The following is a 13,574-nucleotide window of genomic DNA, read 5'->3' as shown; positions in this document are numbered from 1 at the left end:
ACTCAGTAAAATCTTTAAAATTGTTGCATGTTGAGTTTACATTTTTGTTCAGTATAGATTTGCTCAGCTCCTGCATCCTCTCTCGCCTCCTTTTGAAAAAGGTCAAAGGTAATCGAGGAGAGGAGGCGTGGCGAGGAGAGTGAACGTGGACGAAAATGCGCTTGTATGAAATGAGAAGCTCCTTCTCCACTTGCGCGTCATCAGGCAAATTACGTTTACAGGGGTGGATCCCCCCCAAAAATGTGTAAAGTGATAAAACCTCAAAGTTAGCTGTGCAATACATTTTATGTATAAAAGGATAAGTAGTATATTGTTTTTAAATGTGTGCATGCTTTTCTCCTCTGACAAAACAACAGCTGATTCAAATGGGGTGTGGCAGATATCAAAACTCTTCTGCGGTAGGATATACTTCCTTGCCAAAAGGAGGCTATCCAGGAGGGGAGGGTCTTCCGTTTGCCTACTAACGAATTGACACACTCCTCGACCAATCAACCACTGATCGGTTTCTGGGTCACGGAGGAGAGGACGGAAGAGAGCGAGGGTGGAGGACAGACTTTTCCCAAATGAGAAAAGGCCAAGGGGCTTTAAGACCAGGCATTATACATGGATGGACTACAGAAAGGAAATGCTTCAAGTTCAGGTAATGAGTTTATTAATCAGCAGTAGTTAAGAAAACACTTTCATTGATAACTATAGTTCGATTCAACAACCTATTTTTTAAGACGTGCATGTTCAGTGCAGTAGATGCATGATCGTAAAACAACTTTTGTTCAAATACATCTTTATCACCGTCGCTATATCCACACATCTTAAGATGAATGCACTAACTGTAAGTCACTATGGATATGAGCATCTGCAAGATGACTAAAATGTGAAATGTTGTACATACAGATCTCATATTGACTCAAATTGATCTCACATGTTTCATTTGTACAGTTCTTGTGTTACATTTGTGTTTTGCCAAAAAACATGATTATTTGTCTCTCTGAAATTAAACCATCAAGTGATAGATTTCAAACAAATACAGGTCTGTCATTGAACAACCCCATGCCATGATAGTGAAAAAACACACTAATCTCTTTCAGAAGTTCTTTAAACAATAAAAGCTACTTTACCAACATTTCTGAAAATGGATATAGAACGTTTTGGAATGAAACTCTTCATTTGTCTAAAAACTGAAGAGGTTCATAATCTTGTGACTCATCCCCCAAATACTTCTTCAGAAACGGCACAACTTTAAAGAGGTTGATGTGGAAATCTCTGGATTCATCGTCAGACTCCTGTTGGACATCACTGCTACCACCAGGGCACAGGTCTTTGGTTCCCCAGCTGATCACTCCAACCTATGAAGAATGGAAGAGGTGTCAGTACGCTATTAATTAACTGTAGATCACGAAGACCCCAGAGGTTTGCAAATACATTTTACTGAAATAAATATGGAATAATCATTGTAGAAAAAAGGAAAGAGCAAGAAGTATGAGGTACATAGAAAGTTGCCACTTAGCTAGGATCTTTGTTGCTCTGCTGTATGTAGTGTAGATATGCCCGAATGTCTCTAACCTGAATGGTGCGGTAATCATCATAGTCCTTAAACACAGCTCCACCGGAGTCACCTGCGCACACATACACACACACACACACACACGCACGTACACACACACACGTACACACACAAATGAAGAGGTAAGACAAAGTAATAGAGAACTGTTTTCATTTTTAACAAGTTACAATAATTATATTACAATAATACTAATTCAAAACATAAGGTTCTCATTACATATAAACAAACAGTGAGTGCATCATCTAATGTTCAATTAACTGTTAACATACCTTTGCAGGCAATATTATCTCTAGTAGGTTGACGCCCACCCGTGCACAGGAAGTTGTCAGTCACAACATCCTTTAGATTAAGTGGTGTTATGCCATCTACCTGAGTAGCAGCCAATCTGATACAACTGTCCCTCAGCTGAAGAGAAAAATAAATGAGAGGCGCACATACGGGCATCATCCATTGGTGTGTGTGGTCAGACATCATGCAAGCACTCACCTGAACCTCAAGCTTAAGTTTGGCATCGCTGCGCTGATCCATTTGATCCTTCTTATCAAATGAAATGAAACTGACTTCTTCAATTGGATTTTTTAACAATAGCTGTTCTGCAAGGAGAACAATATATGAGACAAGGCAACATACAGTACCTAGATTAACCTTGCTATATTCAGGCTGTGTAACTTGATGAATAGGCTGTGTGTGCGGTAACTGCACCTTGTTGCTTGCAGGTGGTAGCCTCTCCTACCAGTCTTAAAGCGCCACTTGTTTCCTTGGTGCAAGGGATGCAAATTGGTCTGAGGAACACAGTAAAGCAAGAATGCGTAAAGAAAACAACGTTCTTCACACGTTACTCCAAAGACCTGGATTATTTACATTAAGATCTAAAAGGTCTGTGTCATTGTATTCAATCTGGTTACCTTCACATGGTTACCTTCGCATCATAATGTCATAAGTCTAACCTTATGTTGATAGAGATATCTACGTCCTTCTCCAGTTGGATGAGAGCTACGTCGTAATCATAGAACTCCTTAATCCCGTCTTTCTCTTTACCTCTGATATTATAATCAGGATGTAATATTATACGTGATGCTCCATTTACAACTGTTAAGGGGCAGGACCAGAGTGTAAGTGACCAAACCTATTGCTTACAATATCACCAGTTGCCTTGTTCAAGTAAATGTGGCATCCTGACAGATTTTCTCGTAATGATGATAATCACTTGAAAAAAAAAAAGATTATAAAAAAACAAAATAGGTGTAAGTGCAAATGTTTTTGAAAGGGGGGGCTGGTTATACCTTGAAGTTTTCCAATCGTAACACGGATTTTATCTGGTTTGTCTGCGAACTTGAAGCAGTGAGCAGCAGTCAAGATGAAGCGGCGAGAGACCAGAGACCCCATGCATTTACTAATTATTCCATCCTCATGCTATGGTATCAGGAGAGAGAGGTTGAACATAAATACTGTAAATAACAACAGGCAGGGATTTGCATCAATATCTAATTTAAATGTCAACAAGATTTCAAATTTTTTTGTGCACTGGGATGAGACAACAGAGTATGGGAGGTGTGTTTCAGCCATTTATCACTCCCATAGCACAAACAACCTGAAACATTGCATTGCAGAAACACACTATGAGTGATGATTGAATTCAGGCCTTAAATGACAGGCGAGGTCTGCTGTATAGCGTTAGCTATCAAATACAATTCTAACTTAAATATTGTAATTTAAACGAAATCCAATCAATTATAAGTTAGTATAACTGCAATGTGTTGGCAATGACAGTGCACATAAATCAAATCTGAACATGAAGAAAAGCCACTGGGTCACTGATGAAATAATCAAGCGTGAACATGAGGCATGAGTAATTACTGTGTTTTCAATCCGTGCCATCCAGGGGTATCTTTGACGTATGCTGTTTGCGGTACCTTCATCATAGTTTCTATGGAGTCCGCATAAACCCACAACCTTGCTTTCATCTATGTGGAGGAGAGAACTCAACACACTGATACAACAAAGACACTAAAATAGAGAATAATATCCATGCAGAGACACATAGAAATCTACACATTCTTTTATGTTTAAGCAATAAGGCCCGAGGGGGTGTGGTATATGGCCAATATACCACGGCTAAGGGCTGTTCTTACGCACGACGCAGTGGTATATTGGCCATATATCACAAACCCCCGAGGTGCCTTATTGCTATTATAAACTGGTTACCAACATCATTAGAGCAGTATAAATAAATGTTTTGTCATACCCTTGGTGTATGGTCTGATATACCACAGCTGTCAGCCAATCAGCATTCAGGGCTCGAACCACCCAGTTTATATTGTTGTTTAAATTAGGACTCTTACCAATTATATCATCAAAGGTTTTTTCCAATTCATTAGCATCCTTTACTTTAAAGTAATGCTTCTCGCCGTCCCTTTTTGTCACTAGTGGCATGATATCTTCATCAAAAATTTCACTTCCGACACCAAAAACATAGATATCTACAAAGAAACAAGAGGAAGTGCCAAAAATCATTAGGCATGAGAAGAAATCAAGAACGTTAACATACTTGAGACGATAACTTGAATTTGGAATATTGTACAGTGCTGAGTGCCACAAATCATTGTTCAGAAATGATCATTATTCCTGAGAAAACTGCTTGTTGTAGGCCTTGCTCGGTCTTTCTAGTTAGAAAGCCACCATGTACAGCAGGGATGGGCAACTTTGATGGGGTACCCCCCCACCCAACTTTGCGAGCAAAACATTTTAGTGGCCCCCCTTGACAGCGGATAATATTTTTTAAGCTATAGAGTTAATTTCGTGCAATTCGATACATTTTGCCATCGGGTGTAGAGACATTTTGGAGTAAATTAATCCAAGGGGCTACAAAAGAGTGAGAATAGCTGAGAGTAGAATGTCAAGTTCTTGTTAAATGTCAAGACAACACAAAACTTTTGACCTCACCAAGATATTTATCCCGTTCTTCCTTTTTATTCATGTACACTGCTTCCCTAATTTTGGCAACTGTGTTTTCAGGGCTACCCCCCATGTTGTAAGCACCTGCAAGTAAAGAGATTCAAGGGATTATTACTGAGCTGACCAAAGGTGAACAAAAGCTTTTAAAAAATAAGCTGCAAACTGCAATACATTCAAATACTTTCCAATACAAATATACATGAATAATACAGTACCATCTGTGAAAAAGATGAGGACATGGTAGACCTCCTTGAATAACGTTTCATTTCGTTGTTTTTGGATAGCCATGCGTTCCAGGATGGTTCTAAAGGCAAGGTTGAGATTGGTCCCAACATTATCTCTAGCTGTGAAAAAGTGCACATGCACACTGTTTGTCACATTACATTTGACCCAGCCATTGGATAAGTGTATTGTTTGATGATGTAAGTACATGTATGGTACATTTGTTGCTCACCATCATATTTAAAGTTGTCCAAGTTAGCCAAGACTTCCTCAAGTGGTTTTCTATTTTCTCCAGAAAAATCTATTATGTTGACAACCTCTAATACATCAGAAGCGAAGAAAAGGATTTCATAATTTGGGCTGACTGAAAAGGAGCTAACCTGTTAAAGGAGAAGATGCAAAACAGGATAACGTTTAATGATGGGTCAAAGAATATGAGAGGAATACTGTGGTGAACCAATAACTGATTCCATATTGTCAGTCATTTCTATGAGCTACATAGCATACTTTGTGAGTGCCTGTGACATACCTTTGTGATAAGTTTCTTGACTGCATTTCTTGCTTTGTCAAACTCTTTCTCCTCAATGCTGTCAGAGATGTCCATAGCAATGTATATGTTAAGCTTTCCAGCTTTATCTATTGTGATCTTCTTTCCTTCCTGATCTGTGTCATCTGAAAGGCACCAGTAGGATATCTTACTTTGACAATCACAGGTGGAAAATAACGTGTGCTTGAGGATATGTGAAAGGTTTGGCAAATACAGTGCATTCGGAAAGTATTCAGACGCCTTCCCCTTTTCCACATTACAGCCTTATTTTAAAATAGATAAAATAAAATAATCAATCTACACACAATACCCCATAATAACAAAGCAAAAACAGGTTTTTAGAAATGTTTGCAAATGTATAAAAAATAAAAAACAGATACCTTATACAGTGGGGGAAAAAAGTATTTAGTCAGCCACCAATTGTGCAAGTTCTCCCACTTAAAAAGATGAGAGAGGCCTGTAATTTTCATCATAGGTACACGTCAACTATGACAGACAAAATGAGGAAAAAAATTCCAGAAAATCACATTGTAGGATGTTTAATGAATTTATTTGCAAATTATGGTGGAAAATAAGTATTTGGTCAATAACAAAAGTTTCTCAATACTTTGTTGGCAATGACACAGGTCAAACGTTTTCTGTAAGTCTTCACAAGGTTTTCACACACTGTTGCTGGTATTTTGGCCCATTCCTCCATGCAGATCTCCTCTAGAGCAGTGATGTTTTGGGGCTGTCGCTGGGCAACACGACTTTCAACTCCCTCCAAAGATTTTCTATGGGGTTGAGATCTGGAGACTGGCTAGGCCACTCCAGGACCTTGAAATGCTTCTTACGAAGCCACTCCTTCGTTGCCCGGGCGGTGTGTTTGGGATCATTGTCATGCTGAAAGACCCAGCCACGTTTCATCTTCAATGCCCTTGCTGATGGAAGGAGGTTTTCACTCAAAATCTCATTATACATGGCCCCATTCATTCTTTCCTTCAATCAGTCATCCTGGTCCCTTTGCAGAAAAACAGCCCAAAAGCATGATGTTTCCACCCCCATGCTTCACAGTAGGTATGGTGTTCTTTGGATGCAACTCAGCATTCTTTGTCCTCCAAACACGACGAGTTGAGTTTTTACCAAAAAGTTATATTTTGGTTTCATCTGACCATATGACATTCTCCCAATCCTCTTCTGGATCATCCAAATGCACTCTAGCAAACTTCAGACGGGCCTGGACATGTACTGGCTTAAGCAGGGGGACACGTCTGGCACTGCAGGATTTGAGTCCCTGGCGGCGTAGTGTGTTACTGATGGTAGGCTTTGTTACTTTGGTCCCAGCTCTCTGCAGGTCATTCACTAAGTCCCCCGTGTGGTTCTGGGATTTTTGCTCACCGTTCTTGTGATCATTTTGACCCCACGGGGGTGAGATCTTGCGTGGAGCCCCAGATCGAGGAGATTATCAGTGGTCTTGTATGTCTTCCATTTCCTAATAATTGCTCCCACAGTTGATTTCTTCAAACCAAGCTGCTTACCTATTGCAGATTCAGTCTTCCTAGCCTGGTGCAGGTCTACAATTGTGTTTCTGGTGTCCTTTGACAGCTCTTTGGTCTTGGCCATAGTGGAGTTTGGAGTGTGACTGTTTGAGGTTGTGGACAGGTGTCTTTTATACTGATAACAAGTTCAAACCGGTGCCATTAATACAGGTAACAGTGGAGGACAGAGGAGCCTCTTAAAGAAGTTGTTACAGGTCTGTGAGAGCCAGAAATCTTGCTTGTTTGTAGGTGACCAAATACTTATTTTCCACCATAATTTGCAAATAAATTCATAAAAAATCCTACAATGTTATTTTCTGGATTTTTCTTTCTCATTTTGTCTGTCACAGTTGACGTGTACCTATGATGAAAATTACAGGCCTCTCTCATATTTTTAAGTGGGAGAACTTGCACAATTGGTGGCTGACTAAATACTTTTTTTCCCCACTGTAAGTACTCAGACCCTTTGCTATGAGACTTAAAATTGAACTCCGGTGCATCCTGTTTCCATTGATCATCCTTGAGATGTTTCTACAACTTGATAGGAGTCCACCTGTGGTAAATTCTATTGGTTGGACATGATTTGGAAAGGCACACACCTGTCTACAGTGGGGAAAAAAAGTATTTAGTCAGCCACCAATTGTGCAAGTTCTCCCACTTAAAAATATGAGAGAGGCCTGTAATTTTCATCATAGGTACACGTCAACTGTGACAGACAAAATGAGAAAGAAAAATCCAGAAAATAACATTGTAGGATTTTTTTATGAATTTATTTGCAAATTATGGTGGAAAATAAGTATTTGGTCACCTACAAACAAGCAAGATTTCTGGCTCTCACAGACCTGTAACTTCTTCTTTAAGAGGCTCTTCTGTCCTCCACTTGTTACCTGTATTAATGGCACCTGTTTGAACTTGTTATCAGTATAAAAGACACCTGTCCACAACCTCAAACAGTCACACTCCAAACTCCACTATGGCCAAGACCAAAGAGCTGTCAAAGGACACCAGAAACAAAATTGTAGACCTGCACCAGGCTGGGAAGACTGAATCTGCAATAGGTAAGCAGCTTGGTTTGAAGAAATCAACTGTGGGAGCAAATATTAGGAAATGGAAGACATACAAGACCACTGATAATCTCCCCTCGATCTGGGGCTCCACGCAAGATCTCACCCCGTGGGGTCAAAATGATCACAAGAACGGTGAGCAAAAATCCCAGAACCACACGGGGGGACCTAGTGAATGACCTGCAGAGAGCTGGGACCAAAGTAACAAAGCCTACCATCAGTAACACACTACGCCGCCAGGGACTCAAATCATGCAGTGCCAGACGTGTCCCCCTGCTTAAGCCAGTACATGTCCAGGCCCGTCTGAAGTTTGCTAGAGTGCATTTGGATGATCCAGAAGAGGATTGGGAGAATGTCATATGAAACCAAAATAGAACTTTTTGGTAAAAACTCAACTCGTCGTGTTTGGAGGACAAAGAATGCTGAGTTGCATCCAAAGAACACCATACCTACTGTGAAGCATGGGGGTGGGAAACATCATGCTTTGGGGCTGTTTTTCTGCAAAGGGACCAGGACGCACTGATTCGTGTAAAGGAAAGAATGAATGGGGCCATGTATCGGGAGATTTTGAGTGAAAACCTCCTTCCATCAGCAAGGGCATTGAAGATGAAACGTGGCTGGGTCTTTCAGCATGACAATGATCCCAAACACACCGCCCGGGCAACGAAGGAGTGGCTTCGCAGAAGCATTTCAGGTCCTGGAGTGGCCTAGCCAGTCTCCAGATCTCAACCCCATAGAAAATCTTTGGAGGGAGTTGAAAGTCTGTGTTGCCCAGCGACAGCCCCAAAACATCACTGCTCTAGAGGAGATCTGCATGGAGGAATGGGCCAAAATACCAGCAACAGTGTATGAAAACCTTGTGAAGACTTACAGAAAACATTTGACCTGTGTCATTGCCAACAAAGGGTATATAACAAAGTATTAAAAAACTTTTGTTATTGACCAAATACTTATTTTCCACCATAATTTGCAAATAAATTCATAAAAAATCCTACAATGTTATTTTCTGGATTTTTTTTCTCATTTTGTCTGTCATAGTTGACGTGTACCTATGATGAAATTTACAGGCTTCTCTCATCTTTTTAAGTGGGAGAACTTGCACAATTGGTGGCTGACTAAATACTTTTTTTCCCCACTGTATATAAGGTCCCACAGTTGACAGTGCATGTCAGAGCAAAAACTAAGCCATTAGGTCGAAGGAATTGTCCGTTGAGCTTCGAGACAGGATTGTGTTGAAGCACAGATCTGGGGAAGGGTACCAAAAAATGTCTGCAGCATTGAAGGTTCCCAAGATCACAGTGGCCTCCATCATTCTTAAATGGAAGAAGTTTGGTACCACCAAGACTCTACCTAGAGCTGGCCGCCCGGCCAAACTGAGCAATCGGGGGAGAAGATAATTGATCAGGGAGGTGACCAAGAACCCAATAGTCACTCTGACAGAGCTCCAGAGTTCCTCTGTGGAGATGGGAGAACCTTCCAGAAGGACAACCATCTCTGCAGCACTCCACCAAATCAGGCCTTTATGGTAGAGTGGCCAGACGGAAGCCACTCCTCAGTAAAAGGCACATGACAGCCCGCTTGGAGTTTGCAAAAAGGCACCTAAAGGACTATCAGACCATAAGAAACAAGATTCTCTGGTCTGATGAAACCAAGATTGAACTCTTTGGCCTGAATGCCAAGAGTCACGTCTGGAGGAAACCTGCCACCATCCCTACGGTGAAGCATGGTGGTGGCAGCATCATGCCGTGGGGATGTTTTTCAGCAGCAGGAACTGAGAGACTAGTCAGGATCGAGTGAAAGATTAACAGAGCAAAGTACAGAGAGATCCTTGATGAAAACCTGCTCAGGACCTCCGACAGGGGCGAAGGTTCACCTTCCAACAGGACAACGACCCTAAGCACACAGCCAAGACAATGCAGAAGTGGCTGTGCAGCAACGCTCCCCATTCAACCTGACAGAGCTTGAGAGGATCTTCAGAGAAGAATGGGAGAAACTCCCCAAATACAGGTGTGCCAAGCTTGTAGCGTCATACCCAAGAAGACTCAAGGCTGTAATCGCTGCCAAAGGTGCTTCAACAAAATACTGAGTAAACGGTTTGAATACTTATGTAAATGTGATATTTCCATTTCTTATTTGTAATACATTTGCAAAAATGTCTAAAAACCTGTTTTTGCTTTGTCATTATGGGGTAGTGTGTAGATTGATGAGAGGAAAACCAAATGGAATCCATTTTAGAATAAGGCAGAATATTTCCGAATGCACTGTATGATGATAATGTTATGGTGGTGATGACAACAGAATAGACTTCAACAGATAAACAATTGATGACATATTGGTTGTTATGCAGACCTACCAATGGGCGCTGCCAGCTGAAGGCTCTCTCTGATAGCACTGCCGAAGGCCTCCGTGATCTCCAGTGCAGTGTCATACGTGTGTTTGTCTGCAACAAGAACAAAAGATACCAGACAACCACAGGGTAAATCTCTCTTTTTCACAGTTTATGACATTGGACTGTACATGACAATCTTTTGGCATCTTTGAGCAATGAACTAGTCGTGACTGTGTTGTGTTTCTTGGAAAACTGTTATTGTTTTGGGTGTCTTTCTGGGGCCTTACAGTAACAACTAGGCTCAGTCCCAGTCCATTGGCCACTCTCTTGACATACGCGCGTCTTTGACCCCAACAACTTTAAGCCATCGTCACAGCGGTATGTCAATTCGTCATCTATGCCAAAACTGGAACCAGACCTCCTAGCACCAGCTGGAATCCCAGGGTCAGCACAGCGATCTTCACCTCCTGCTGTAAGAGAATGGTGGGAGAAAGTCCGAGAGAAATGGAGAGGGAGGGTGTGAGAGGCAGGGAGGGTATAGCATGCTGCATAGGGAGGTTTTGTAGAGGCTGTGGCACTGAACGTCATTTATAATGTGTCATTACGACCAAAGAGGGTCCTGAGGAGGAAGACAGAGGCAGATTATAGTTTGCTACTCACAGTCACGGCTGCATATGGGTGTGCCCCCACTCCACTTCCCATGGGATTGGCACACACGGGAGGCTGAGCCGCGTAGTGAGTATCCCGAATAACACTCATACGTGGTCTTATTGTTGACAAAATATTGACTTTGTACAGGCAAGACAGAACCACTTTCTAAACCCAAGGGGTTGGGGCATTCGACCACTAAAGAAGAAGAAAACAAGATGGATGGAGAAAGCCCTATTTCAGTAGCATTTCTCTTATGTCAAATACTGTCTTCATCAAAGATATCAGGAATCATCACTTACTTCTGCACTGTTGAATAGGTCTTCTTCGTGGAGCTGGCTTCCAAGTTCCGCTTTTCAGGCACGAGCGAGTTAAAGCAGGAAATGGATAGTACCCGTCTGGACAGTGGTATATCAGAATGCTGCCATACTCGAGCTGCTTAGTGAGAGTGTAATGACCTCCTTCCATTCCCATTCCCTCCTCACTACAGGTGACTTCACACAGAACACCTACACCTGTGGGGTCAGTGTGGGAAAAGGTCCATCTATTTTACACACGTTTGTGCCTGTATGAACGGCCTGGGCCATGTTGGGAATCTGTCTAGATTACCAGAACACATCCGAGTTTTACCAAACCAGAATTCTTAATAGTGTACAGAACCCTAATGGATGGAGTCAAAGCTGAACGTGTGTATAGGTACACAAGTGAATTTTAAGACCCTAATAATAATTTAGGTTGATCATTATGATATTCAACAATATTATATGATCACCCCAAACGTAAAGTCTCACTTTGATGAACACCCAGTCAAAAAGTATTGACGGTGAATTCTATGAAATACAACACATGTAGTTAAATATATCCAATAATGTATTTTTTTTTTTAATGTTGAATACATGAATTTTATTTTCCACCCAGTGTTATATTATCCAGAATACAGGAGCATATGGGAAAATGTTTCAAAAAAGGTAAGAAAAGCCAACAACAGCAGTTTGAATGTAAGAGCCATGTCAAGGCACTTACCCATATAGAGAGGACATAACAGCAGCACTGCAGATAAACGCCAGAGAACAGAAAACTCCATGGTGGCTCACAGGTCCAAAAGTAAAACAATCTGCAAAAGGGTGCATCTTTATATGGAGAAGGTAGGAAGGACTAGCGGGAAGGTATAACTAAAAGTCACTGGTTAACCTAAAGTCAAATAAAAGAAGATGAATGACCTACTAAATGAGAAACAAAACACACACTCACAAAATGTCCAACAATTTGCCATATTCATTTTTATACGCTTTTTAAATCCGAGCCTGTGACTAACTGACAATCATCTATCTATTTATTATATGAACATTATTTGTACTTTGATAAACCAAATCGTAGCTAGGACAGCTTATTTCACAACAGGTTAGACCAAAAAGGTCAAAGATCCTAGTGTGTATTCAAGTAAGTAAACCTAGCCTCAGCTCTGTATATGTCTGTGGGTAATTCCAGTCCAACTCGAGGTGTCGTAGAAAAAAAGTATCACCCCACAGCGTTAAAAATATTTTCACATGACCCTCCCCTTGTACTGTAAAATAATTGACACACCCTCCCCCCTCATAAAAGTAACTCAAAAATAATGATTACCACCATAAATAACAATAACAACCTTGTGTTTCTAAACGTGGATATCGACTTTTCCACTACCATATGGTTTTGTGGCACTGGCTGCAGACAATGATCAGCTAGGGGGAAATCAGATTTTCAAAATGTTGACGCTACATTTATAATTATATAAATGAATGCAACGAACTTTACACCAACAGGTTTCTGTGCCAATGCACCACACACAACCTATAAGCAAGGCATAACTGCATACTGATTAGCGACTTATCATTATGGTTTGCCTTTTCAATGCCACAATCAAGTAGAGTATGTAAATGATAGATTAATTTGTATTTTAAGAATAATGACTAAAGGATTTCACCCCAAATACAGTATAAATGTGTAAACTGTGTTACAATTATCAACCCACTAACGGGGGGGTAAGGAGAAAGGTGGAAACTGTTTAAGAAAGCCTCCTAAAGGTGGGCGGAGCAAAGTGCCTTTGTGTGTCAAGGGGTATAAAACAGTATGTATGTGTTTTGGGCGCCAGAGCTCTCCATGAATAAAAAGACAGATCATTCTTGTTGGTTGTGGACCTTGAATCATTTATGATTAAAACCAGAGCCTTACAACCTCTGGTAATGATTCAAGCTTAGGTTGAATTAGAGATATAAATTCTCTTAACAGTAAATCTCGCCAAACAGAAAATAGATCCCTCCATACTCCGTATCGAAGGCTTGGTTTGACAATCTCTGAATGTCACTAAACTTTTTGGTGTTGTGTAACAGATGTCCCTTTCCATTAATTGAATGGCCGTTGCGCTGTTTGGATTCCGGAATTATATTACAGTGGAGTGGATGATGTAGCTCAGTTGGTAGAGCGTGGCGTTTGCAACGCCAGGGTTGTGGGTTCGATTCCAGTATAAAAAATAAAAAATAAAAATGTATGCACTCACTAACTGTAAGTCGCTCTGGATAAGAGCGTCTGCTAAATGACTAAAATGTAAATATGTGCAGGTAGCCTACAGGAGACGTTTGAAGTGGACTAATCAGGTTAAAACATTGACTAGTTGTGTTTATACCACACATAAAAGGTAATACATTTAAAAAGTTACATGACAAATATTTAGGCTGTATTGAAGCGTTAGGTT

At 40.9% G+C, this 13,574-nt stretch overlaps 1 protein-coding gene across 1 annotated transcript; it reads right to left on the bottom strand.

Annotated features, from left to right (window-relative positions):
- Positions 1–635: 635 nt before the first annotated feature.
- Positions 636–11,972, bottom strand: LOC121542096 (complement factor B). Its single transcript, XM_041851553.2, has 18 exons — positions 11,867–11,972; positions 11,146–11,358; positions 10,856–11,041; positions 10,483–10,665; positions 10,220–10,306; positions 5,268–5,410; positions 4,971–5,118; positions 4,732–4,860; positions 4,505–4,600; positions 3,904–4,041; positions 3,419–3,525; positions 2,845–2,974; positions 2,509–2,650; positions 2,264–2,343; positions 2,048–2,154; positions 1,831–1,966; positions 1,561–1,613; positions 636–1,343 (listed from the first exon to the last, which is right to left on the bottom strand). Exons 1-18 carry the CDS (start codon positions 11,925–11,927, stop codon positions 1,161–1,163), a joined length of 2,322 nt encoding a protein of 773 aa, XP_041707487.1. The 5' UTR covers positions 11,928–11,972; the 3' UTR covers positions 636–1,160.
- Positions 11,973–13,574: the final 1,602 nt, after the last annotated feature.

The sequence above is a fragment of the Coregonus clupeaformis genome, chromosome 27 (assembly GCF_020615455.1).
Source record: "Coregonus clupeaformis isolate EN_2021a chromosome 27, ASM2061545v1, whole genome shotgun sequence".
NCBI classification, from domain to species: Eukaryota; Metazoa; Chordata; class Actinopteri; order Salmoniformes; family Salmonidae; genus Coregonus; species Coregonus clupeaformis.
Note: the sequence above shows the minus strand (reverse complement) of the source record. Positions and strands in the feature narration are given on the sequence as shown.

Excerpts from the sequence above, each read along its gene's own strand:
- LOC121542096 (XM_041851553.2), bottom strand. The coding sequence starts at position 11,927 with ATGGAGTTTTCTGTTCTCTGGCGTTTATCTGCAGTGCTGCTGTTATGT. Across the intron at positions 5,411-10,219 it reads TCAGCTGGCAGCGCCCATTG|ATGACACAGATCAGGAAGGA; the intron begins GTAGGTCTGCAT and ends GGTGCCTTTCAG. Across the intron at positions 1,614-1,830 it reads AGATAATATTGCCTGCAAAG|GTGACTCCGGTGGAGCTGTG; the intron begins GTATGTTAACAG and ends ATGTGTGCGCAG.